General features: G+C 38.5%; 1 protein-coding gene across 9 annotated transcripts in view; it reads right to left on the reverse strand.

Moving 5' to 3' along the window:
- Positions 1–3,154: 3,154 nt before the first annotated feature.
- Positions 3,155–26,814, reverse strand: part of SRRM1 (serine and arginine repetitive matrix 1) — a 29,138-nt gene continuing 5,478 nt past the window's right edge. For 2 of the 9 annotated variants that reach the window (XM_055574105.1, XM_055574114.1), the window contains 15 exons: positions 26,573–26,743; positions 25,497–25,612; positions 23,679–23,882; positions 23,013–23,201; positions 22,605–22,724; positions 20,269–20,543; positions 15,478–15,558; positions 14,877–14,963; positions 13,471–13,615; positions 13,086–13,127; positions 10,490–10,600; positions 7,996–8,457; positions 7,224–7,419; positions 4,464–4,673; positions 3,155–4,086 (listed from right to left, as the gene is read on the reverse strand). In XM_055574105.1, coding sequence (XP_055430080.1) covers positions 3,982–4,086; positions 4,464–4,673; positions 7,224–7,419; positions 7,996–8,457; positions 10,490–10,600; positions 13,086–13,127; positions 13,471–13,615; positions 14,877–14,963; positions 15,478–15,558; positions 20,269–20,543; positions 22,605–22,724; positions 23,013–23,201; positions 23,679–23,882; positions 25,497–25,612; positions 26,573–26,743 — 2,514 coding nt within the window. In that variant the 3' untranslated portion in view covers positions 3,155–3,981. The remainder of the gene's footprint in view (positions 4,087–4,463; positions 4,674–7,223; positions 7,420–7,995; positions 8,458–10,489; positions 10,601–13,085; positions 13,128–13,470; positions 13,616–14,876; positions 14,964–15,477; positions 15,559–20,268; positions 20,544–22,604; positions 22,725–23,012; positions 23,202–23,678; positions 23,883–25,496; positions 25,613–26,572; positions 26,744–26,814) is intronic. The other 7 variants (XM_055574108.1, XM_055574107.1, XM_055574106.1 and 4 more) reach the window with 7 other exon arrangements.

Consider the following 26,814-nt stretch of genomic DNA (forward strand, 5'->3'; position numbering starts at 1 on the left):
AAAAGTTGGATTATATATGACCCGGCAATGCCACTCCAAGGTATACATATATACGTATATACATACCCAAGAGAATATATGTCCACATAAATAAAAACTTACATGCAAATGTTCATAGCAGCTTTATTCACAATAGCTGGAAAGCACAAACAGCTCAAATGTCCAACTGATGAATGGATAAACAAAATGTAGGATATCCATATAAGGCAATACCACTTAAGAAATAAAAAACATGAAGTACCATTGATGAACCTTAAACACATGGGGCTTCCCAGGTACTGCAGTGGCAGAGAACCCACCTGCCAATGCAGGAGATGCAAGAGACGCAGGTTCTACCCCTGGGTTGGGAAGATCTCCTGGAGGAAGAAATGGCAACCCATTCCAGTCTTCTTGCCTGAAGAATTCCATAGACAGAGGAGTCTGACAGGCTACAGTCCATGGGGTCGCAGAGTCAGACACAACTGAGCAGTTTGTAACTTAAATGACAGAAGTCAGACACAAAAGGGCACATATGAAATGATACCAATGAAATGTCCAGAATAAACACATCTATAGACAGCTGGGTCTGCTGGGACTGTCAGGAGATTGAGAAGTGACTGCTAATAGGCAGTCTCTTTTTAGGGTAATGAAAATGTTACGGAATAGTGGTGATGATTGCATAACCTTGGGAATATACTAAGTACCACTGAACTGCACACTTTAAAATGGTGAATTTTATTTAAAGAAAAAATTACATTGTAAAGAGATGATTAAAATCCCTTTCAGACAGCCAAACTAAAACTTGTCATAGTTAACAGAATGACCACATATTATGTTACCTAAGAAAATGGGGACCTCGCTTTGTACTATCGTTACTTTATATGTATTAACTAACACATTTAACTCTTTAAAAACGGAGGTTGTTCCATTATTTGACTCAGATCCAAGAAATGGAAGCACTTAGATGTCAAGTAACTTTAACCAAGGCCACACTGTGGAAAGCTATGGTAGAAACTTTGGCCTGCCAGACTCTTATGTTCTTGCCCACTCCAGATTGTATGTTTTTATCCCCAGGAGGCAAATACTAGATAGCTGGCAGCAGTCACCATGTCTTCGTGTTCCTCACCTCAAGCCCTAGCAGTGCCCGGCAATGACAGTCAATTAAACTTATTTCCCATCTGTTCATCAAGTATTTGTGCCTCTACAGTCTACTAGGCACTGCGGACACAGTCACAAGCAAGTCCAAGTTCCTAGGGACCAAAAATACATCATTTCAGGTTGTAATCATCGCTATACATGAAAACAGAGTCAGGGAAGCCTGTCTGAAAAAACCCTAGTAAAGAAACAGGTCAGATCGGGCAGTGAAAACAAAAGGCTTTTAGAGAGAACAACTTTGATCAAAGCAAGAGCAAGGACATAGATATGGCTTGAGCAGACTGAGGGGAGGAGATGAGGATGCCCAAGCAGGTGCTACTGGGTCTTGCAGGCCAGAGTAAGAAATTTGGATTTTACTGAGGCAGAAAAGAAGAGTCTCTTGAGGGTTTTGAGCAGTACTATGATCTGACAAGACTCTCTGGTAGCCCAGTGGTAAAGAATCCACCTGCCAATGCAGGAGACCTGGGTTGGATCCCTGGGTTGGGAAGATCCCCTGGAGAAGGGAATGGCAACCCACTTCAGATTCTTGCCTGAAAAAATCCCATAGACAGAGCAGCTGGGCGGGCTACAGTCCACAGGGTCGCAGAGTTAGACACGACTTAGCAACTAAACTACCACCATGATCTGACAGGCTACTGGGAACACAATGGCCTGTGTGCATGAGTACTGGAGGGTGGACAACGCCGCCACTGATGCTATCGACTCAATTCTGAGTGAATGTAACAGCTACCAAATGAGACTGGGACAAGATCGGAGGACACGTTCAATTTGGTATGCCTTTTAGACACCCAAATGAACTTATCAACCAGGTAGCTGGATAGGGGTCTAGGTCAAGGGGAAGTTTAACTGGAACATGTGACACATCAACAAAAAGATATTTAAAATCAAAGGACCTAGGGATTCTTTTGTCTTCGGCAGCTTTCTCTCCAGACTCTCATCACATCACACTTCAAAGCATCCACAAGAGATAAGAGATAGTGAGGTAGAGGAAACCTGCTGTTCGAGGGAAGGGTTTCAGCAAAGGAGCGAGTAAGTTCGTCTGCCAGCAGGGCTAGCGAAGGAGGGAAACTGATCGCTCACTTTGGCAAAATGAAGGCCGCTGCTCACCTTAACAAGCAGTTCAGTCAAGTGGAGGAAGGAAAGCCTGCTGAATAAATGAGACAAGTGAACAAATGGATTGAATGAGTGAATGACTAGACACAAGTACCCCCAAATGATGTTCATGGGTTTGTTCATATTGGAAGGGGTAAGTCAGGAGCAACCACCTTAGATACGGGATATTCTGTGCATTTCCAACATTACCGAATTGTAAAATCAAAAGGAAGTCACATGGACGATCCTTGAATGCTCTCTTAAGTTGCCCCATACACAGAGATGTGAATGCTACTGTTTTACCTTACATAGTGTTATCAGCTTCCAAGTTGTCTGAAATTATATTACTCTCCTCAATCTTAAAATTAAAAATGGCCTGTAGGGAGCCAAACACCATACCCACTGACACCAGACACCACCCATACCAACCACCCTCCCCCCACCCCCCACACACGTGCACGCACGCACCTCTGATAGAGGGAGACTGCTCCAGTCATTTTTTAACCTTCATTCACTTCCTGGAATGTGCCAGACTCCTTCTGCCTTGGGGTATACATACTGTGTGCTCTGCCTGAAATTCTTCTCTTCCCCTATGCCTGGCTGACCTGCCCATTATATATGTTCCAATCTCACTGTGTACTTCCCTCTCATGGCACTTATCATATTACTAAATAAATATGCCAGGACAATTTTATCACCTTGTATTTCCCTTGCCCAATCCTTCCTCTGCCAAAGCTGCCAAGGGGGTAAAAATATAGGCACTGTAAGATTTCTAAGGTGGGTCTCCTGCAGTATTCAGATGGGTAATAAAAGTGAGTGGCCAACATTTTTAAATTTAGAAATTTATTCTGTTTAATCCACAAGCTTTATATAGCTTTAGTTAAAAAAAAAAAAAAAAAAAAAAAAACAGAAACAAAAACAAAACAAAAACAGTGAAAACAAGACACTATTTCAAAGTCTGGGCCCTTCCAGCTTTCCAAATACAAGAGCTCTGAAAGTTGTATATACTGACTGGAACAAGACAAAATTATGAATGGAGCCATGACATTTCATAAAACAAAATTTTACGTAACTGAAGGATCCTTCCTGGGGCTAATTAATTGCCTTTACAAAAAAAAGAGAAAAGAATGAAATTCCAGTGTTCCAAATCAACTTGTTACACATCTATATAAACCCACAGTGTCCTGGCAAACAACATGCTTTCATTTTCTGTCTCATCTTAGAGCTCGAATCCTGATTCATTTCAGCAGAGACTCCACAGGCAACAGGAAAGATTGTGGCATTAAAATATTCTTTATACTTTTGTGGTAGTTCAACAGTGGTCTTATTTCTGGGCAAGCTTGCAAACCATCAAGGTTGAAAGCATCATAACTTAAATGGGTGCTAAGACTCAAATGAGAAAAAGGAAAGAAAAAGTAGAAAGAAAAACCTCTGGGAATAGCCAGGGGTATTTAAAGGAACCATAAGAATGCCAACAACATTTAAACCCCCTTTTTTAAAAAGGGGATTTTTCTTTTTTGGCTTAAAATATTTCACTCTAAACGAAGTTATGTCAGCTGTCAATGAAAGAATGTCACTAATACACTGGGGACACCTTTTGCAATGTAAATCCATGCCCTTGTTTTACATGGTGAACTTCAACCTAGCAATTATTACAACAAATGTTATAGTCTAAAGCTCAAACACATTTTAGCAATTTTGAAATTGAATTGCGTACAAACCAAATAAAATTTACATCGTAACAAACATTTCCACCTAGGACTGTGGGGACACTTGAGCCTTCCGCATTGATCTCAGGGCCTTTTCACGCAGGTGCTTTTCTAAGTCATCAAGGTTATCTTCAGCCTCACTTTCAGTCTCCTAAAAAAACAAACAAACCAGAAAGGTCGTATTGTTAAATCCTGAGACAATGGTTGCCAATGTTGAGTCTTATCTGTGGTGATGGCAGCACAACTGTGTGAATATTAAAACCATAAAATCACTGTACTTCAAATGCGTGAATTATATGTTAAATAATGTCAAAGTTCTTTTTAAAAATATACATTAAGCTTTTTGAACGTTATTCATATTCTTATTTAGCCTTAGCAAATTCCTGCTCTTGGTGGGTGGTCCTAGAGAAACCAATCCCAACAGAGTTAACACTGGGCATCTAATTATTAGAAGAAAATTACAAGCTACTTCTGCACACCAAATGATTTAGCTCTTTGTACAAATTGCAAGACAGGGCCCATAAATACCTTCTTAGGCTCTGGCTCTGCCTCCGGTTCTTCCTGTGCTGATGTGGTTGTGGGAGCAGCTGCGGCTGCAGGGGCCACAGCAGCGGCAGCAGCGGCAGCTACAGCCTTCTCCTTCTTGTGTTTTTTGTGCTTCTTGTGCTTCTTATCCTTTTTGTGTTTCTTGTCCTTCTTTTTCTTCTTTTTCTTTCCACCTCCTTCTGGGTCTGAATTCTAGAAATCCAGAAAAACAAAAGCAATAAAGTCAACCTGTCCAATGAAAACTTTTATTTCAAGGGAATAATCAGCTGAATTAATCTCAGGATTTCATAGGGCTTCAGGGGGAAGAAGGTCCAAGACCAGTCACCACCAAGAAAAGTACTCCTAAAGATGGGAGTAAAGACTTCCAAGAGCTGAAATGGATCCTGAAGGTAAATGATTTAAATTTCCCCAACTAACTTTGGGCTTTCCTGGTGGCTTAGCAGTGAAGAATCTGCTTGCAATGCAGGAGACGTGGGTTTGATACCTGGGTCAGGAAGATCCCCTGGAGGAGGGTATGGCAACTCACTCCAGTATTCTTGCCTGGGAAATCGCATGGACAGAGGAGCCTGGTGGGCTACAGTCCATGGGGTCGCAAAGTGTCAGACACGACAGAAACAACTGAGCATGCGCACCAGGTCTCCAAGACTGGCCTGAGGCTGGGTCTGCTTCCAGATGCAAGGAAAAGCTCCATGATGAATACGAAGAAAAGTCTCTGAACTCACCCAAATTGAATTCTGGTTCCTGAACCTACTGGTCAAGTTGTTTGACTTGTTCTGAGGCCTTTTTATCAACCCCAATTGGGTATTACAATCCCTAATAAAGCTGTTTACAATAATTAAAAATGGGAACATCTGTAAATCACCCATCATACCAGCCTAAGTAATAAAAAACTATTACCCTAATTATAAGTGTGTGTGATTGCCACATCTCTAGTCACTGACCTCTAGAATGCAGGGTTATTTATTCTCCACTGCATATATTCCAAATTTAAGCCAAGGGTAGTTTCTGCTATAAATGCATCTAGTCTGTAATGCAATTTTTAATCTCATATTTCCAAGCAATTACTTAAAATTCCTCATCATTCAACTAGTCTGCACAATAACACAACCCGATTAAGATGGACAACTAACTACTGATGTTTTTTATACAATATAAGAATGTGCTACGATTAATGAATCACAAAGAAAGGAAAACAGTTTAAGCTCTGATATTTTACTATCCCAATGATATGTAAGCTTGATGATGTAAAAACAAGAATGTTACTCTTATTTACGTAGCCTGCCAAAGATAAGACTGCTGCTGCCGCTGCTAAGTCGATTCAGTCGTGTTGGACTCTGTGTGACCCCATGGACTGCAGCCCACCAGGCTACCCGTCCCTGGGATTCTCCAGGGAAGAACACTGGAGTGGGTTGCCATTTCCTTCTCCAATGCATGAAAGTGGACAGTGAAAGTGAAGTCGCTCAGTCGTGTCTGACTCTTAGCGACCCCATGGGCTGCAGCCTACCAGGCTCCTCCATCCATGGGATTTTCCGGGCAACGGTACTGGAATGGGGTGCCATTGCCTTCTCCAAGATAAGACTATCTGGGTCAATAACGTACTTTCTATTTCATCTAATATTTCACATGTTGCAAGATTCATTTGTTATTACAGAAATAATGTATTTCCAAATTAAGAGCATTTAAATGTAAAGGAGAAAAATTAAAGATCACTAATTATTCTCCTCCAAAACCACTGGTGACATTTTGACATCTTGTGATACTTTTCTTAAAAAATAAAATGTAATCATACTAATAGTCACCACATGATGGTGACTGAAGCCATGAAATTAAAAGATGCTTACCCCTTGGAAGAAAAGTTATGACCAACCTAGATAGCATATTCAAAAGCAGAGACATTACTTTGCCAACAAAGGTCCGTCTAGTCAAGGCTATGGTTTTTCCAGTGGTCATGTATGGATGTGAGAGCTGGACTGTGAAGAAAGCTGCACGGCAAAGAATTGATGTTTTTGAACTGTGGTGTTGGAGAAGACTCTTGAGAGTCCCTTGGACTGCAAGGAGATCCAACCAGTCCATTCTGAAGATTAGCCCTGGGATTTCTTTGGAAGGAGTGATGCTAAAGCTGAAACTCCAATACTTTGGCCACCTCATGCGAAGAGTTGACTCATTGGAAAAGACTCTGATGCTGGGAGGGATTGGGGGCAGGAGGAGAAGGGGACGACAGAGGATGAGATGGCTGGATGGCATCACCGACTCGATGCACGTGAGACTGAGTGAACTCCGGGAGTTGGTGATGGACAGGGAGGCCTGGCGTGCTGCAATTCATGGGGTCGCAAAGAGTTGGACATGACTGAGCGACTGAACTGAAGATCAAAACTTTCATGGATTGTGTAATCGTAATTATCCCCAAACAATACTAGAGAACAGAAACACTAATTTGCTCCTAGATAATATTAGAATCAAGGTGTTTTTTTCCCCCCATTTTTCTAAGTTATTTATATAGCTCAACCTTCACCACCAAGATTATAGAAATTAATACTATTAAAGACACTGGAAATTAGTGGATGTCTATAGAGTATTAGCATGCACAGTGATGCAAACACCACCACTTATTATGCGCCTCCTTTTGAAGTCCATCTGAATCACAGAAAATTATGCTCCTCTGAACTACAAAAGACAAAAACCTTTCTCCTTCCAAGTAACCATTTACACTTATAAAGGATGTCCACAACAGGGCAGACATACCCTTGCCGGTGATGGGCTTGGTGTTGGGCTTTTAGCCTTTTTAACCGGTACCGCTGGTGACCAGTTGGTGGAGGGTGACTGAGACTGGACAGGTGATGGAGGTGCTGGGGGCTTTTTAGCTGCTGGCTCAGGAGATCCCGAGACAGATCGGGAAGATGAGACCCTCCTTACCGACTGAGGGCTTGGTGAGGCAACTCTAGAAACAGAAGGAAAAAATAGAACATTCAGCATTCAAAACAGAGATCCTTCTTTAAGAGAAAACCACCAACTACCATTACACAACCAGATCACCAACTTTAATATTTTACAGCACTCAGTTTGCTGGTTGATTGTATCGACACAATTTTTATCATTTAAGTCTCCTGGAGAGTAGTTCTAAGCCCCACTATCCTCTACCCATTCTATTAATGGTTCTTCTTGTAGGAAATTAGTAATGCCATATTTAACACTGCTTTTATCAGTCTTACAGACATGCAAGAAGCATCCTACACATTGTTTCAGAGCTGGGTTTGGAAGCACACTTCTCAATTAACCTGATATCCTTAAGAACCAATAAAATCCTCATTTAGCTCATACCACAAGGAACTATCCTGAAAACAGAAAAGGATATATGAATAGGACCGAGAATTTGCCTTAAAGTTTGTATTCACAGCTGTTCTTTCCTGTTCTCTCTGTGTGTGTGTGTTGGGGGTGGGGGGGAGGGAGGAGCTTCCAAACATAAAGAGCTATGCAAGTTAAGTGTTCCTAACCAAAAAGGATAAAACGTTTTTACTTTTTTATCTTTTTGGGTTCCGGAGTCCTGGAGACTCTCCTAATGGGCCTAGAACTTGGAGATGGGGACTGCCTTCTTTGGGGTGATGATGATGCTCCTCTTCGAGCAGGTGGAGGACTTGAGGTCTGAGGAGCGCGAGGCCGTGGTGAGGGCGAATGCCGTTTGTTTGGCTGTGGTGACCGGGCCTCCCGGGCAGATCGGCTCGGGGAAGACCCTTTCCTATGCTTTGATGACAATGAAGGCGAACGTCTCTTGGTGACTGGGGAGCTTCTTTGTTTGGGGGGTGGTGAATGGGAGACCCGACGCTTTGGTGGTGGAGATGGTGATGCCCTTCGTTTAGGAGGGGGAGGGGGCGAAGCCGTTCTTCTCTTTGGAGGTGGAGAAGGAGAGTATCTCCTCTGTATTGGAGGAGAGTATCTTCTTGGGGAAGGTGAGCGACGACGTGGAGGAGGAGACGGAGTCCTAGGAAAAATACATCATGAAAGCTTAAAGGTCCAACAGGACTAGAAACAGAAGGCAAAGAAAATTATGCACTTACAACACCAAAGAGAGTATTTCTAAGGGGAAATGCCATGCCTTTAAGTTAAAAAAAAAATAAAGAAATCACTTAGTAAATTACTGTGTATCCTAGATGATTACAAATAAGACATTCTGGTTAGGGGAGATTTAGGGTTCAGACTGAATTCAAATTTGTCAAGTCATTCAGCAAAATCCATGTAGAATCAATTTAATATTTCTTCAGAAAAGAATCTTGCATTGCTCTGAAGAAACTGAAAATCCATTACTACTATGTAGAAACTAGATAACTATATTCATAAGATTCTATTGACTATGCAACTTGAACTCAGGAAGTCTGCTTTAAAGAGCTGTCCTATGGGGAACACTCTCTACACTGGTGTTTGGACTCTGTATTAATAATTAGTGCTCACTTGCACAAGGTTTAAAAGACATCACCCTGCCCTCACTGAGAGACTTGCATTTTGGGAGTCAAAAGAACAGTATTCAGTGGAAATCTACTGCTAGGGAGAATGCATTCCTGCTGAAGTCCCACTTGGCCTTCCTCTTAATGCTTAATCCCTATATAACCTTAACTTGCCTCTTAGAAACTAAACCTCAAAATAACATTCAGCTTCAACCACTTGATTTTCTCCTGAAACATTCAGACCTTGAGCTCCAAAGTTTTACTGTCTAAAAATCATCTTTGGGAAAGGCCATACATTGTGCAACACCATAGAATGCATTTCCATTTAACTCTTATTAGTAACTGTGGGCTTCTGCCTATGGGGTCACATAGAGTAAGACACGACTGAAGCGGCTTAGCAGCAGCAGCAGCAGCAGTAACTCTGAACCCAGATTTCCTCACCTGGAAAATGGGAATACCACCATTAAGCAAGACCATCTTGCGGACTAAAGATAAACTACCTAAAGCGTTTAATGGTTTAGGTGGCACATAAAAGGCATTCAGGGTGCAGTCACTATACCGCTTGATAATGTGTTTGAGCAATTCTCTTAAAAAAAATTTTCCTTTTACTTTGAAATCATTTTTTATTGACAGAAGAGCTGAACAATAGTAAAGACTTGCCACTTAACATCTCATATAACTGTAGAAAAACTACCAAGACTATAAAATTAACCTTAGTGCTAATTTGCTATTAACTAAAAAAATACTAATGCCACCTTAGTTTTCCCCAGTAATGTTCTTTTTCTGTTCCAGGTTCCAAAAATTAGGATTCTACATTGCATCCAACTGTCCCATGCCCTTAGTCTTTCTGCCAATTTATAACAGTTTCTCAGTCTCTCTCACAATCCATTTTTCTTTGAAGAGTACTAATCAGTTACTATGTAGAATAGCTTTCAATTTGTGTTTGTCTGAGATGGTCAGTGCTCTGTGTTCAAATACCCAGTATCCAGAGATTTAACCAACCCATATTCAATGGGCTGAAAATACTTGAACATAAAAATGTTCCCCCTAAAATCACTAGAGTGATTCTATCTTTTAATTTACTTAACCTCTTTTAATGATACATGGTTTACAAATAATAAAATTCACCCAATTTCAATTGTTCTAGTATATAGGTGACTCCTGAACACAGGTTTGAACTACATGGGTCCACTTATATGTGGATTTTAAAAAATACACACAGCAGTACTACACAACCTGCCGTTGGATGAATCCACAGATATGGAAGGCCCAACTGTAAAGTTAGAGTCAGATTCTCAGCTACTCGTTGGTACCCTTGACCTTGCTCAAGGTCAACTGCATTCACAGTCTTCAACCATCATGACTCCCAGTTCCCATCCCACCCTGGCCACCATCACCAATCTACTTTCTCTCTCCCTCTAGATTTGTTGTGTCCTGGACTTGTCAGGTAAATGGAAATGTATAATATGTGGTATTTTGTAAACAGCTGGACAAGGCCACTCGAATAAATATTTCAATCACAGAAATCCAAAGTTGCTCCCACTAGCACGCACGAGCCTATTTCATAAATACCTTCGTCGTGGTGGTGGTGTGGGAGACCTGCGTCGACGAGGTGGAGGAGCAGGAGAAGGAGAACGTCGCCTTCTGGCGGGAGGTGGGGAGGGACTTCTCCTCCGTCTACCACTAAACCAAAGAAGAATTATAGTTGATTCAGGGTCAGTAACATCTGTAACTAAGTGATCGAGATGATCTAGTTTCAGTCACTGTCAACCCAAAGGGCAGCAGCCATCACTCCATCCCTAGAGCAGTGTTTTTCAAACTACACTGCAGTCAGTCAAAACTCCGTCAGAACAGATTTAAATTAAAAAAAGAAAGAAAGGAGAAAATCTAAGTGTTTTAACTATGGTAAATTTTCTTGTGTGAAACTTTTGTTGCAGTATATAAATATGCAGTCTGGGTCACATAAAACATTCTTAACATGACACAAGGTGAAAAAACTTTGATAACACTACCTCAGGGAGTTGCTTTTTAACTGGACTGTACATTGGAAACAGCTGGGAAACTTATCTGAACTTTGTGTTCACCAGGTCTTGGCTATGGTCCAGCTGATATAGGTTATTAATAAAAAGGTTCTTCAAATAACTTGATTCCTTGTTAGGAAGAACTGCTGTAAAGCCTAGAAAAATACAATGTTCTAATATAGATATTTAAAATTAAAGGCCCAAAATCTGGGTGTCAGTGCTCCAAGTTCTTGATTTAAAAAAAAAAAAGTTCCTGTGGTTGAATAAGAGTTGCAAACAATTAATTAAAAACACTACTCCAAAGAAAAGAAAGAAAGCTGCCTGAGCACTTAAGCCATCATGAGGAGCACTGTGGTTAAAATATAGATAAGAATCATAGACCTTAATTCTGAGCTCTGTTGCACAACCACAAAAGGCACACTTTCTCAAGTTAACTTGTCTTGATTCCCCAATAAAACTAAGGAGAGTTCATTAACAGAACAATGAAAATTCTAACATTCATTAATAAACTTGATTTTTAACTTAAACTTGCTTATGCTTTGTGAAGACTAAGACTTCACTTTAAACAGATTTAAGACATAAACTACAAGCGGCAATAGGTCAAGACAGATCAGCTTCAGATGACATGCAGACACCAAAATTTTAATTACAAGAAAGACAGTAAAGGAGAAATCACTTCATTAGCAGGGTTAATCTGAGAATTATAGGACCTAGAGAAACAGGGTGGACTACTGTACTGTTTCAACAGGTAATGAAGATTTCAAATGGGTAAAGACATCTGGGTTTTGACTCAAAGAGAAAAAGGTTTACACTCACAAACCTGAGTGATGAGATGATACAAAGCAGAACTCCTAGTGTGTTATCAGTAGATGTAATAGCACAAGAGGCTATTACTGTTGATTATATGGCTCCTCTTTTAAAATATTCTCATTAAAAAAACAAACAAAAAAAAAAACTGAACTCAGATTAGAATCTACTATGATATACTAATGACCTGAGATATTCACCCTGTGCCTCAGTTTCAGTTGTAAAATGAAAGGCTTGGCATAACTAAAAGGTCTCTTTCAGTAACGACTTCCAATGTCCTATGTTTCCATGTGAGAAAATTGAAAAGAGAATAAAACCATAACCTGTTAAAAATAAAATAACTAGCATACTTAAGGAACTACAAGAAAAACTTGATAATCACTTAAAACTGGAATCTTGACACTGAATAGATCTACAGCTTCTTTAAGCTGATATGACACACATTTCAGGGATTTAAAAGAGAGAAAAAGGCAAACATCTTCTAGTTACTCTGAACACATAATGCCAACCCAAGCCTTCAACTGTGTGTAGACACTGTTGAGTAGAGAAGTCCCCCACCACCCCACATTATGTAAGAACCAGTTTCATTAAGCCTCAAAACACAAAGCAGCCCTCAAGAATTAGAAATAGACAAGTCTCAGAATGAAGACAGCTTGTTATCTATGCAGTGAACTCCTCAGAACCACATCATTTCCTTAGTCACACTGGTAATGAGGACAAGTTATACACGCAACAACTACTTTTTTACACTAAGTATGATTAATATTTGGGCTTCCCAGGTGACACAGTGCTGAAGAATCTGCCTGCCAATGCAGAAGATGCAAGAGACATGGGTTTGATCCCTGGGTTGGGCAGAGTCCCTGGAGAAGGAAATGGCAATCCACTCCAGTATTCTTGCCTGGAGAATTCCACGGACAGAGAACGGGCTACAGTCCATGGGGTCCCAAAGAGTCGGACACGACTGAGCACATGATTAATATATCTTTAACTATTAAGGAAGGAATATTCAACAGCCAAAGACAAAAGTTTAGAAGCATGAAAAATATTGCTTTAAGCCTTACAGTCATTTTTTAACCTTTTAAATGTCTCTCCCAAGTTCCTCTTGCCTTCCCTATTATCATCACAAAGTCCCCCCCGCCCAAATCTAAAGACCTATTACTACTGTCCTACCTCATTCATTTGATGTGTAAGAAAATATAATTAAATCGAACCAAAACAACTGAGGAACTTCTTCACCATCATAACCTGTAAACCTGGGAACAGGATGTTACCTAAACAGTAAATTAAGTCACTAGAATTTTGACATGTAATCCTAATTTACAAAATAGCATCTAACCAACCTTTTAGTCATTGGCGATTGCCATCGCTTTCCCATCTGCATCCTGAGAGCAGTGGAAAAAAACAAGTGTCAAGAATTCCATTCACCAAATTAATAGATATATATATATATATTTTAGATGTTCAAAGATAGTCAGAAGTAAATGCCATGATTTAACTGGTCTATTCAGGTCATGCACATGCATGACATGCTGGTACAAACTTACTAAATTCTCATTAAACAGTAATAATCACTGAACAAAAGAAAACCCAAATACCCCAAAATCTGACCATTTCCTACTATAAGCGCTAATGAAATGGAGTTAACCAAATTCTAAATAAGCCCACAGCCCATCCCTTAAGTTATGAAGCTTTATCACAACTACAGATCCAGAGTGAAAACATTACCGAGGGGAAGCCTCTTTCTGGCGCTTTCGAGGTGATGGAGAGGCACTCCGGGAAGGGGAATGTCTCCGTCGCCTGCCTACCTCACCATTCTTCACATGGGACCTTTTGGGTCGTTCATCTTCTGAGGAAGAGGAGGAGCCAGAATCTAAAATTACACAATAAACAAAAATTTACTTCAGATGTATGCTTAACAGCCTGTACCCGTTTTTGGAAGGTAAGCAGAGGGAGTATCCAAATTAACAAATCAAGTTCACTAATATAAGTGAGCACACATACAAGCCACGAGTTCTGAAAAAAAAAGACAATTACCAATATGTGCTCAATGACTTCAAAGTCAAGCATAAATATATATTATTATATAATTATTTTATACAAATCATTTCCATAGCACAAGCCAAGAAAACAGCACTCCTTAAGAATCTAGTGATTTTCCAAAAGCTCAGTCAAACTTGAGCAATTACTTAATTCTAGTTACTCTAAGCACTTTTAAGGCTACTGAAAGCCTGACTGGGGTTTGAATAATTTACTTCATATCCTTATTATTTATCAAACAAAATATATCTGACATTTCCTATAAACACCAAAAAAATATCCAAAACATAAATGCATTTTCAAACATTTCCATAATTAACCATATCTTAAAGGAGCTGCAAAAGCTATATAGCTTTAACTGACTTAATGTCATTGTGGAATGCTTTGGTTTCCATTTTATAAATGAAAAGGAAAGGCAGTGTCTAGACTCCATCACAAATACCAACTGAGCTAATAAAACCAATATATCTGACTTTAAAATCAGATTTCTGTGTACGTACATTTTAATTCAGAAATTTCATTTTATAGATACACTCATGTAAACACATACACAGGAAAAAAACTAGAAATAACCTAAATGTCCAAATAGGCAAGTGGCTCGATAATATATTACCAATATTTTAAAAATGTTGCAGCCAGTAAATAAATGAGGTAGATCCTTAAGAACTAACAGGGGAAGATGTCTAGATATATTAAGTTAAAAAGGCAAGTAATATAATCTACAGTTTGAGCCTGTTAGGTGTTTTTGGTTTGTTTTTAAACTACAGATACTTAATACATGCACAGAAAATTTCTAAATAAAACCTTTGGGGAATAAGACTGAGGGTTGAGGAAAGAAACATACTTTTCCAATTTTTATTCCTGTTTTAAATTTTGTATTCTGAAGATCTATTACTTTTACAGCAATCTAAAAGAAAATTAAGTTTTTAAAGAAGTACTTAATACCAAAGCTCCAAAATGAACAATCCCTCATATTTCTATGAAGGCACAAAAATATTTCTCCTCAATACACTCACTACACTTATGGATATTTTTATCTTAAATATTTTTATTAGGATATGCAGAGAGAAAAAGCATGTAGTCAGTGTCCATACCAGATGAAGACTGCTGGTTCTGTCGTCTATACTGGCGTCTCTGCTGCACAGAATCTGCTGCAGCCATTTTGCCACCTTTATCTTCTTCTGAAAGAAGGATGCATTTAGAAAGTGTTTCTTTAGTTATGCATACAGAAAATATAACCTATTTGAGTTGGGAAATGTTCTCCTAAACTTTTATCTGTGATAGCTGGGTCAAGCACTATCTACTCTTCCCCCCCCCACCCCCCCAAATATAGGAGGAGCTTAAAATGTCAATTTAAATGCTAATTTAGATTATCTTCACCAAATATAACAAAAAAATAAACTTATCCAGGCATTTGTGACAGTTCGGGCTGTGTGCCAAGCACTTATAAACATTATTTCAGTTAACCACCAAAGACTAAAGGATGGTACTATTATGCATTTCAGAGATGGAGGGGAGGGGAGAAGAGGCTCAGATAAATTAAGTAATTAAAGCAAAATGTAGTGGAACTGGGGATTCAAACAGGCCAGTCTGACTTCCAAGTCGTAGCTCTTAATCATTAAGCCATAAACTATAATTAATCTTTAACCAGAATCAAATTCAGCTTAAAAAACAAAACAAACACAAAACACGTACCCGATTCAGATAACTCCACTTTCCGAGGCTTCGGTGCTGGTGAAGGGGATTCTCTTTTCTCAGTACCTTTATGTTTTGTCACTAAAAACAAGAGGGGAGGGGGAAAAAAAGCCCCACTTATATACATTAAAAAAATGAAACAAAAGGCTACACATCTTAATGATACAAAAAAAGTGTGACTCTTCTCATAAATAATTTACTGACAATTAAAAAGTTCTTTTAAAGATCCTGTTGTCATTACCTGAAGCAAAAGAAGTAATTCACAAATGTTTGGTGAAAAGCCTCAGAAAGTTCTACAATGATTTTAAAACTTTCAAACTTTCTCCCAAGAGAAACAGTTCAGAGAATAGCATTTCAGTTCAGTTCAGTATGCAGAAGGAAATGGCAACCCACTCCAGTATTCTTGCCTGGAGAATCCCAGGGAGGGAGGAGCCTGGTGGGCTACAGTCCATGGGGTCGCAAAGAGTTGGACACGACTGAGCGACTTCACTTCACTTCAGTTTGGTAAACCTCTATGTGCTACCTTAAAATTTCAAGCACACACTCTTGACTATGTAAGCACTTTTAAGCACCACTACAGGTTGGTCCAGAAAAGTAATAAAGATGATAAACGATTAATACATAAGATCTGATGAAACTTTCACAGAGAAAAACATCTGATCTGGAAATCTGAGGAACAAATTGGTCATCTAAGAGACGAAAAAAACTTCCCACATGCCACGGAGCAACTAAGCCCATGCACCACAACTACTGAGCCCTCACACCTCAGGGTCTGAAGCCCACACGCCCTAGAGCCCAGCGCTTAGCTACACGAGAAGCCACTGCAAGGTGAAACCCGTGCAAACTCGAGCACAGCCCCAGCCTGCCACAACTAGAGCAAAAGCCCAAGAAGCAACGAAGACCCAGCACAGCCAATCAATAAAATCATACATATATATATGTAGACGTTCACCATGGTAAAAATATTAAACGCTAAGACTAAAGGTTTCTTTTAAAGCTTAATTTAAAAAAGTAACCTCAACCAAAGTCACCCAAATAATTCAAGTGAACTAGGATCTGAATCCAAGACACTATTTCTATGGCACAGGCATAAGCTTTAATTTCTAACAATTACTATTTCTGTTTATACTATCCATCCCATTGCTTCAACTAAAATCAAATGTTTATACATAATCATTAACCTTACCCAAGATTAACCTGAAATATCAGAGAACAGTCCTCTAAGAACTAAACCTGAAGACAATATGATACCCTCAGGATCCTCACATTTGTTTTTGTTTCACTGAAGCAATTAACATGAAATGTTTAACCTAACATTTATATAATTTTGTTTAACAGACATTCATATTCAAATTTCTCTAAAGATTTATTTTAAGAGGCAGTAACGGCAATCTAATCATCTTTGCTGAGGCAATCCAAAGAATTTAATTATACTTTTTATTAATTCTACCTAATAATAAGCCTTTTGGACAAATCACTGGAATGGCTAATGAATCCAGTGATTAGATAATCCAGTGATTATTTATTATTATTAATTAGTGATCAGTAGCAAGACTGCATTTAAAAAGTATTAGCCTCCAATTAAAATAAATAAATTTATATTAAAAAAACATGCATTTTAACAAATTCAAAGGCACAAATAGAAAGGCCTTTAAAATTTTAAACGTGCAAAGCTCTTTTCCGGATAGGTTCCTCTTCATTTTTAAGTGCCAGTGAATCTTCAACTCTTAAAATGATATTTTAGGGGATCTAGTTTATAAACCTACATATCAAAGTACCACTTTAGAGAACTGGGTTCTGAAATGTGTACTTGGATGCCAAAATGCATTTTCCTCTAAGAAACATCAAAAATGTGGTTATGTGTGCTATATATTTGGCAAATAAATGCCTGTTTAGTAGATAATGCAACTGAGCTGTAACATTATATTTTTCCCCTACAGAAGCTTGTATTTGGAGTTTTATCCTGATTTAATCTCTACAATGGGTTGGCTAAAATAGTCTTGAGTCATTATTGATATCATCAGTGCTAAACATACTCCCTACTCTGGCTTAATAAGACTAACTGAATCATAGCATTATTAGTACTGTTTCATCAGTGCTTGCTTGTCTAGGTAAGATTTTTCAATAGTTCATTTTTATCTTAAAAAAAAAAAAGAGCTTATTTTTATGTTGATGTTGTTTTGTTTTTAGTGTTTAAGGGGGAAACTCATTCTAGCATGAAGTTTGAAATCTCTGAAGTCTCCGAAAAATCAGTATTTTAAATTTATTTCAGTAGTCCTATTAATCATTAATCTTGCAGACTTGAAAGATCAATCTGATAAAGATAAGTTACTCTGTGACCAGAATTATTAGTAAAAGAATCATTAAGTATTTACAGAGCACAATTTATATTGCTGCACTGATCTCAACTTAAAATTATCATCACCACTATAGGTACAGATCCTCTGGAAACATATTTCATTAAATATTTCACTCATTTCAAAGCACTGTTTTATGTACTAAGATAATGCCAATTTAACTATGACATGCCATTGATTACAAAATGCTTCCTTTCAGATGAGAATGTGTATTATATTCCAAATAGTTTACCTTTAATTCTCCAAAAGTTTTCCTTCTTTCCTCCCACTCCATCCACCCACTATTAACAGTAGAACCTTAAGGCCGTGATTGATAACTACCACATGAAATACAAAAGTAAAATATATCACTTTTCAATGGTATCACTGCTCTTATTAGCAGTGGAGACAAGAAAGGAACTTCTGAAATCACACTACCAGGTACACAAGCTGAAAAACTTGATCCTGCCTTCTATCTCTCTCCCCTAACAATCAAAACAGGCATTTGAGGTTAGGAAAGCTGGGAGACATTTTTCAACTGAGAACCCAAATTCTAGTTCTGGCTGGTTGACCCTGACCAAATCACTTAACCTGAGAACCTGTTTCTTGATAACAATCTCTGAAGTCTTTCCTAGCTCTGAAATTTCATCACAAAGGGTTGGGATCGCTTTACTATAAAAAGCTATTTATCTCCAAGTAGTTAGAACCAGTATTCAGCTTCAGTGGACAAAAGGCAGCTCTCACTACACTGCCCACAGTCTGCTTCTTTGGTTGGGTTTTGCCTGGACATGGAAGACCTGTCCCATCAGCTCCAGGAATATAACTGGTCCCTTGTCTTCCACCTTCACTTCCTTTCACTGTGACTTGTTTTCAAAAAGCAGCAGTCCACTCTTTCTGACAACATATCAAAATAAGAGGTGGTACCTGTGCAGACCCTAAGAAAGGTAACAAATAATGCTTAATCAATCTATTTAGTAAGGATTCAGTCCTTCCGCTCAGGTACTTTAATTACCCTTTGGTGATATGATGTAAATAGAAAAATCATAATCTGATCTATGTCTGCAAGGTAACAGGTACCTTCATGACACATTTTTTTTTTTTTTAACTAGACAACTTTCTAGCTCCAGAGAAAGGAAAGAAGTATTCAGAAGTGCAAAAACTTCACCAGAAAAGAAAAATAGGTCAGGTCAATAGGCATCAGTGACTGGGAACTCTTCAACAGAAAGTAATATGGAACATGATTATTATGAAAGTAAGTTATCCTAAGACACCCATACTTAAAGGTATCTCTGTTTTTATCCAGCTGTCAGTCTGATGAGTCAATGCAACAAAAATGACTGCATAATATTCATGTTATCATCACATTAACCTGTTGAAGTTCAGAAATAATCTAATCATCACTCTTTACATATTACCAGCATCTGACAGAACCCTCACCCCTCACTCTGACAGCATGTCTACACTTTACACTAACAGACTTCAAAAAAGCAAAATTTGTCTTTCTAGACATCACCATATTGCAGAGTTATGGGGCCAGGGGGTGATGGACGGGTGGACATAAACGAAGCAGCAGGGTGCTGATTAGAAATGCTGCTCTCGTCAACCTCAAAAAAACACAACAGTCAAGATTTTGCCTGCGATATCCCCATTTTTTTCATTTATAACCTGAAAACTTAAATGTGATCAGAGCAATCCCAGTCTATATTAATCTACAGATTGCTCCTTAAAACCCAGTTACTGTAACAGTTCTTTTATGATCTCACCCTTCCCCCTCTACTCACCTATCAGGTTGCTTATTATTCCAGCCCTAAGTACCAGAGGCTCAACTCAAATGGATACCATAGTTTTTCTCCATTGTGTATTTAACGCTTAAGAAACAAACGCCAGCAGACCACAACCTTCACTCAAGACTAACATAGCATTCTACTTGCCTGGCAGGATCACAGATCATAAATGCCTCAGAAATCAATCTGCAGAATAAAGCAAGGACAACACTCAGAAGAACCTTGCCTAGAGCCTAAATAAAAAAAAACCAACCAGCTTTTAGGAGGACACCATGTTCCTCCCTAGAGAGTACAATATGCCACAGAAAGAATTAAAACAGAATATTAAGTCCTCCAGTAAGATATCAAACAAACTGGTCTCATAGTAATAAAACGATCCCTTTACCATGACAACACAAACTTCTGGTAAGTTACCCCAACTCTAACAGCCCACGGCTGGTAATAGTACATTTTTCCACCTACTCAACGCCAGAGGGCAATGCTAAAAACAAAACCATTTTACATGTAAACTCCATTTCAGCAAACCCCCAGGAGCTTAAAGCAGGAAAAAAAAGGTGAGAGTCTAAGCAAATTTACAAAAAGCACGACACAAACACTACCCAGCTATCTCATACTCTGAAAGGAGCAGGGACAACATGAAGAAGATCATACTGTTTTTATGTGATTTTTACCTTTACCTGAAGTTCTCCCTGGAGAGACAGAAACACGACTTTTCCTTGTACGGTTTGACTGCTGGGGTGTTGGGGAATGACGAGTTTTTGGCGGTGGAGTAGCTGGAGGTGATGGCCTATGCCTTCGCCTCGGAGGACTTGCAGAAGGAGATAACCTACGAGTTTTTCGAGGAGGGCTGGATGTCCTCTTTGGAGGCTTCTTTGGCGGTGACCGGGAACGAGATGATGATGATGATGAACTACTCCCAGACAAGGATGCCGATGAACGCCTTCTTCTGTGGAACAAAGTACTCATGTTCATTAACTGCATGCTTAGAGAGAATGACCTTACAGGTATGTATATGTACAGTTTACACAAAAATACAGCTATTTTTATCCAACTTTTGAGTTTATGTAGCTAAGCACATAAATGAGTTTGCTTTTTTAAAAAAGTGTGAAACAAAACCATAACCCAGGATAGGAAACAGCTAGTTCTGAGACTAACTAAATAACTTATTCTGATAAATGCTTCTGTTTGAGAGTTGTCTTTCCCATAGTTATAAAATGTCAAGTGCTATACAACTAACCGGTCTCTTCTCGCCTTAGGAATAATGAGTGTTTTGGAGTCTGCATACAAAATTGGGGTGGCAAAGTATTTTTTCATTTAATAACACAATGTCAAGCAACCTTTTATGTTGCATTAAAAAAAAAGCACAATATTAGGAATTCATTTAGCTACATAAACTTAGAAGCAGGGGACTCTCGAATTCTGCGGCAAAATCTGTGGTTAAGTTCTGTTGCAATTATGTGTACCTGCAGAATTCACCTTTGGCGGAAGAATTCCTGAGAACCTGAAAAAAAGAAACCCTACCTTAAGTGTGAGACAAAAACTGGCTGAAAGGGAATCTTACACAATCTGCAAATTATCTTGACTGCTAAATGGCTTAGTAAGCAATTAAAACACACTGTTTGCAAAACTCCAGTATGAGAAGTAGCTGTTTCCACTAACCTTATACTATAAAGCACCAGCATTACTTTTCTCCTAAGGAGGAACAATTAATTTTAGAAAAGTGGGATGCCTAAAATTGACTGACCATTTACATCTTTAGTCTCTTCACGAATAACATCAATTCCATGATTTCTAGTAGTACTTATAAAAAATGGTCCAAAATATCTGGACAACTCCTCCCTGGAAAAAAATACTGTCTTTTTTGTTCGTTTCTGTCTTATTTTGGCCACATTGCAAGGGTTGTGGAATCTCAGTTCCTCAATCAGAGACTGAACCCAGGCCACATTAGTTAAAGTGCCTAATCCTAACCACTAAACCATCAGAGAACTCCTCCAAAATATCTTCTTTAAAAATATGGGATTCTGGAAAACTTCAGACTACAGAAACAAAACAAAATTACAGAGCTTATTATCTCCAAGTTGATTTGGTTCCTTGAAAAAACTTAGAGAGACTCAAAACACAAAATATTCTGTCCTAAATATAAGCTAATGCACAATAACCAGTTCCTTTTAAAAACAGGTGAAATGCATCGTCAAGAAGGCACAAAACTCTGCTACCAGTACACTACACCTCTACTCAAGGCAGGTGTGGCAATAATCTTTTTGTTTAAAGTGTTTGATCCTAACATTTTACCTTATGCTAATTTAAAAATTATTTTTTAAAAAGAACACCAGTATTGACAAAGTGACTTTTATGCCAAGTCTTTTCAAAAATAGGACCAAACTGCCATTAATGGTTATTATCTATGGAATGAGGCTGTAATTTTCAAATCATTTCATTTCTACTTGAACTGTTTATTGTTAAGTACTCTTATTTCTTTAATATGGAAGAAACATTAAGGTATAATGGATTATTTTAACACTCCAGCATTTTTGCCTGGGAAATCCCATGGTGGGCTACTGTCTACTGGGTTGCAAGAGTTGGACACGACTTAGTGACTGAACAGTAACAAAAGCAGTTTATTGACTCTATAGTCATCTATATTCAGAAGCTAGTGGTAATCAAAAGCCAAAGGGAGAAGGTGGACAATTCCCTTACTTGGTTAAGATTTCCTTGTAGGGTCCAAAAGGGTCAAGATGAACACAGATACCCAAAAAGATGGTGAATGTCTTGTTTTTTTTAATCTTCTAACACTGGATAAGTGTTATCACTCAAAAATAACAGCATTACACCTCAAATGAGGTATCCCTTCATGAGACATTACCTATTATTGCTATGAGTTCTTTTTTTTTCTTTCCTGAAGGGACACTAACTCAAAAGATTAGCCTGGAACAGACACAATGCACTTCTGTACACCTGACAGCTCCACATTTAGAAAAGCCACCCCCCCAAACCCCCAAACCCTCACCGTCTCACTGGAGATCTACTCCTCCTGTGCCTTGGTGGAGGAGGCATTCGTCTCGGCGGGGTTCTTCTTCGAGGAGATGGCCGTCTTCTTGGGCTTGGCCGCCTTCTAGGTGAGTATGATCTGCCACAACAGAATTAGAATCTGAATAAACCATACGCAAGGAATGAATTCCTTAGCATAGTTTTCTCAACAGCTACATTTAAAAAATGGATTTCAAGGGACACAATTTTTTGTGTGGAGATTTTTAACAGAATGTAGACAGTGTCCTCAAATTATCTCTGGAAATCCAAAACATAAACCTGTGCTAAATTAAATTTTCTACTGCTTTGAAATGATTTACCTAACTCTACCTAGGAGGACAACACATAAAAATTCAACATCTATTCAGATCTTAAAGGCACTACTCACCTTGATCGAGATCTATGGCGCCTTCTTGGTCTAGTATGAGAAGGTGAGCGAGAACGTGTCCGGGATCTTGACTTGGAACGTGACCGAGATCTTGGTCGGGTCTTTTCCTTTTCCTTTTTGGAGTTTTTCTCTGGAGAAGGTTCTTTAGGCTCTAGTACTGGTTCAGTCTTGGGAACTTTCAGGATGTCACTGTGGGGTGGGGGTGGGGGGTTGAAAAAAAGCTTATTTTGTGCCTTTTCTACTCAGACTCCTAAGTCTTAATACAATGATATGAAAAAGTTATTTCTCTCTTTAAAAAGTTTTCAAAATCTATGAAGACATCTAGAAAGATGTATATACATCACTGAAATCCAGTGAACAACTAACAATTTTAATCACATGTATTTTTTAAGAGTGCAAAGGTGTCCATGATATGGGGGATGGGGGGAGCAAGTTACAGTATATAAAATATCTGAAACACCACCACCAGCAGATAGCAGTGGTCACCTTTGGGTCATCTTACTTATACTCTACTATAAAATTTTAATTTCTTTTCAACAATCTAACTTTAAATTTTAAAAACCTGTAAGGAAAACAAGTTTACATTTCTAAATCACAAGTATATTTATTGTCACTTAATAACAGCCTAAAACTGTGATATTTAAAAATGAATTTTTATGTACTTGCCTTGTAGAAGTGGCCTCTTGTACTGAAGGTTCTTTTACTTTCACTGATGGCTCTGGGAGCTCTGGAGTTTTTTCCTTCTTCTCTGGAGCAGGGGAAGGACTCCGGCTTTTGGTTCTGTGACGGGGAGATCGAGAATGACTGCGCTTTCTCTCTCTCCTGACAGGGGAAGATCGTCTTCTAGGGGAAGGAGATCTGGATTTGCGTCTAGGATGAAAGCAATTTTTTTTTTCAGGTTTTTTAAATAATGTGGACCAGGGAAAAGGGTCAAAATAAGTGAGGTTAACCTTTTATGTTACACCATTGTTTACACCTGTGCAATTCCCTATAGATACAAGATATCGTCTCACATTTATTTAATAGGAAAAGGGCTGAGAGAACATCAGAAAAACAAACAAATGAAGGATAACAACATTCTCTAGTGTAACAGTTATGTGTTAATCACTTAGTCATGTCTGACTCTTTGTGACCCCATGAACTGTAGCCCACCAGGCCCCTCTGTCCATGGAATTCTCCAGGAAAGAATACTGGAGTGGACTGCCATTCATCGAATTCTCTAGGCCGGAATGCTGGAGTTGGTAGCCTATCCCTTCTCCAGGGGATCTTCCCGACCCAGGAATCGAACCAGGGTCTCCTGCATTGCAGGTAGATTCTTTACCAACTGAACTATCAGGGACACCCTGTATATAAATCAGATCTAAAAAAGCAGTTTGATCCAGACAGATCCCATCAAAATTCATCAGGTACTCTTGGTATTGCACAAAAAATGACTAGGGCAATTAAAGCAATATACTTTTCAGAAGAGGATGAATGTATCAAACTTGCATAAGAGAGCTTTTTGGGAAGAGAAGCCCCTTTTCCATTTGAAGAGTAGTTTCCCTAACCTGAAATAAGAGAGTACATCTGGTTCACTTCCAATAGTTACCACTATGATTTGTGCATAACTCTAGAACTACCGCTTCCCTGCTAACAGCTTTTCATATCAAGTATATCAATAAAAGGGACAAAGAAATTACCTGCTCTCTTTACTAATTCCAGCCAGCTAATTTATGAAGATATTAGAATCCTAAAAACGGAAAGCCTAATGGAATTCTCACCAGCACAAATACAAAAGTTGAATCATGGATTAAAAAATGGGAACCTAACCATAGTCTCAATGGAAGGAAAAAGAAAGCAAATATCTGTTTTGCATTCAGTACAACCATCTAAGAAAAGTACAATATGAAAGGCTAGTAGGTATAGACCTCTAATTGAAAAAAAAAATTAAGAAAAAAGAATTGGAGTACATTAAAGTAACTCAAAATAATTTAAAGCAATATGAAAGACAAGCCAAGATTTTGATTTAGGAATTAAGGGACTGACTAATTTACCTAGATTTTAGAGAGAATTGTTATAGTCAAATGATGATCTGTCTTAAAAAAAGAAATATCTTAGTCCAGAGGCAAGCCACAGCTCACCATGGAAACTGTATGATGGAAAAATTTCCTGAATTGTACTGTTAGCTTCTTTTTAAACTGTGTAACTTTCTGGATACAATATTTTAAAACCTACAGTGCTCATAAAACATTAGGTATGCACCATATGTAAAATAGATAGACAATGGGAATTTGCTGTATGATTCAGGGAACTCAAACCAGGGTTCTGTAACAACCTAGAGGGGTGGGAAGGAGGTTCAAGGTGGGGAGGACATATGTGTACCTATGGCTCATTCATGTTGATGTGTGTCAGAAACCAACACAATATTGTAAAGCAATTATCCTTCAATTAAAAATAAATTAACATAAAACCCCCAAAACATCAGGTATGCCGATTGTGCCGTACCTTCTTGGGCTTCGAGACCGCTCCCTTTTTTCTCTGCTGCTTTCTTTTTCTTCTTTATCCCTCTTATCCTTGTCCTCATCTTGCTTTTTCATAGATGCCAACTTTTCTTGTTCAATCTGTAAAGATAAGGTTTTCAAAGTAAACAGTTGACCATTTGAGATTAACGAGCAAACTGAAGACTGTATATCTGATAAAAACCAATGTTATATATAACTGTCTTTCACCACCCCAATTTTAGGTAACTGTCATTTCATCAGTCTCTGCTTTTCAATAAGACTGGTCTTTTTTTCATCCATACTACAGACTGAATAACTCTGATGGCTCAGTGGGTAAAGAATCTGCCTGTAGTGCAGGAGATGTAGGTTTGATCCCTGGGTCAAGAAGATCCCCTGGAGGAGGAAATGGCAACCCACTCCAGTATTCTTGTCTGCAAAATTCATGGACAAGAGGAGCCCAGAGAGTTAAGAGTCCATGGGGTCACAAAGAGTTGGACATGACTGAGCACATGGCACTACAGACAAACTTTATGATTGGTACTGAATACTTGCTGAACTAAAGAGAATGGCTGTTGGCTGTTTTCAAGCTTACTAAGAAAAAAGAAATCATTTTCACATTTGTGTTATCCATTCGTGATTTAAAATGTATTGCCCATATGAACAGCTTGTGCTTACCTTTTACACTGTTATTAAAGTTCAATTTTCTTTTAAGCTAAATGCAGCTAAATGTACTATACACACACACACATTTTTAATGTGTGTGTATATATATATATGGTATGTTTTATAAAATATGCATATACACACAAACATCTATTTTTAATGTTTATTTATATATATATATATAAAATCTACCAAATTATTGGACTCTGGGACAATGACATTTTAAACTCACTGTTGAGGGTGGGGGAGGAATATGACAGTGAGAGAAGTAGAGAACTGAAGTCGAACATTCAAACATATTACGGTAGAGAAAAACATACTGACCCTCGCCAGGACATGTAAAATTTAAAGTGTCTCAGCAGTCTGGATACTACTCTCTCAAGTCAAACATTACAAAAAAAAGTAAGGGTCATTTACCTGTCTCTGTTTTATTTCTTCCTTCTTCAGTTCTAGGAAAGCAGAAGGGATTCCAGCGATGTTTTCTTGTGCACTTAAGAGTAGGGGCCACAGTTCTCCCATAAATTCTCTAGCATTTTTTCCATTCAAAAACCCGGTCAGGTTGATTTGCATCATTTTCGAATCTGGATTCTGCAAAAAGACATGACAGGAAGAAAGACAGGTTACTTCAAAACAAACCAATCAACCAATCTAAAACTCAT

This window comes from Bubalus kerabau, chromosome 3 (assembly GCF_029407905.1).
Source record: "Bubalus kerabau isolate K-KA32 ecotype Philippines breed swamp buffalo chromosome 3, PCC_UOA_SB_1v2, whole genome shotgun sequence".
NCBI lineage: Eukaryota > Metazoa > Chordata > Mammalia > Artiodactyla > Bovidae > Bubalus > Bubalus kerabau.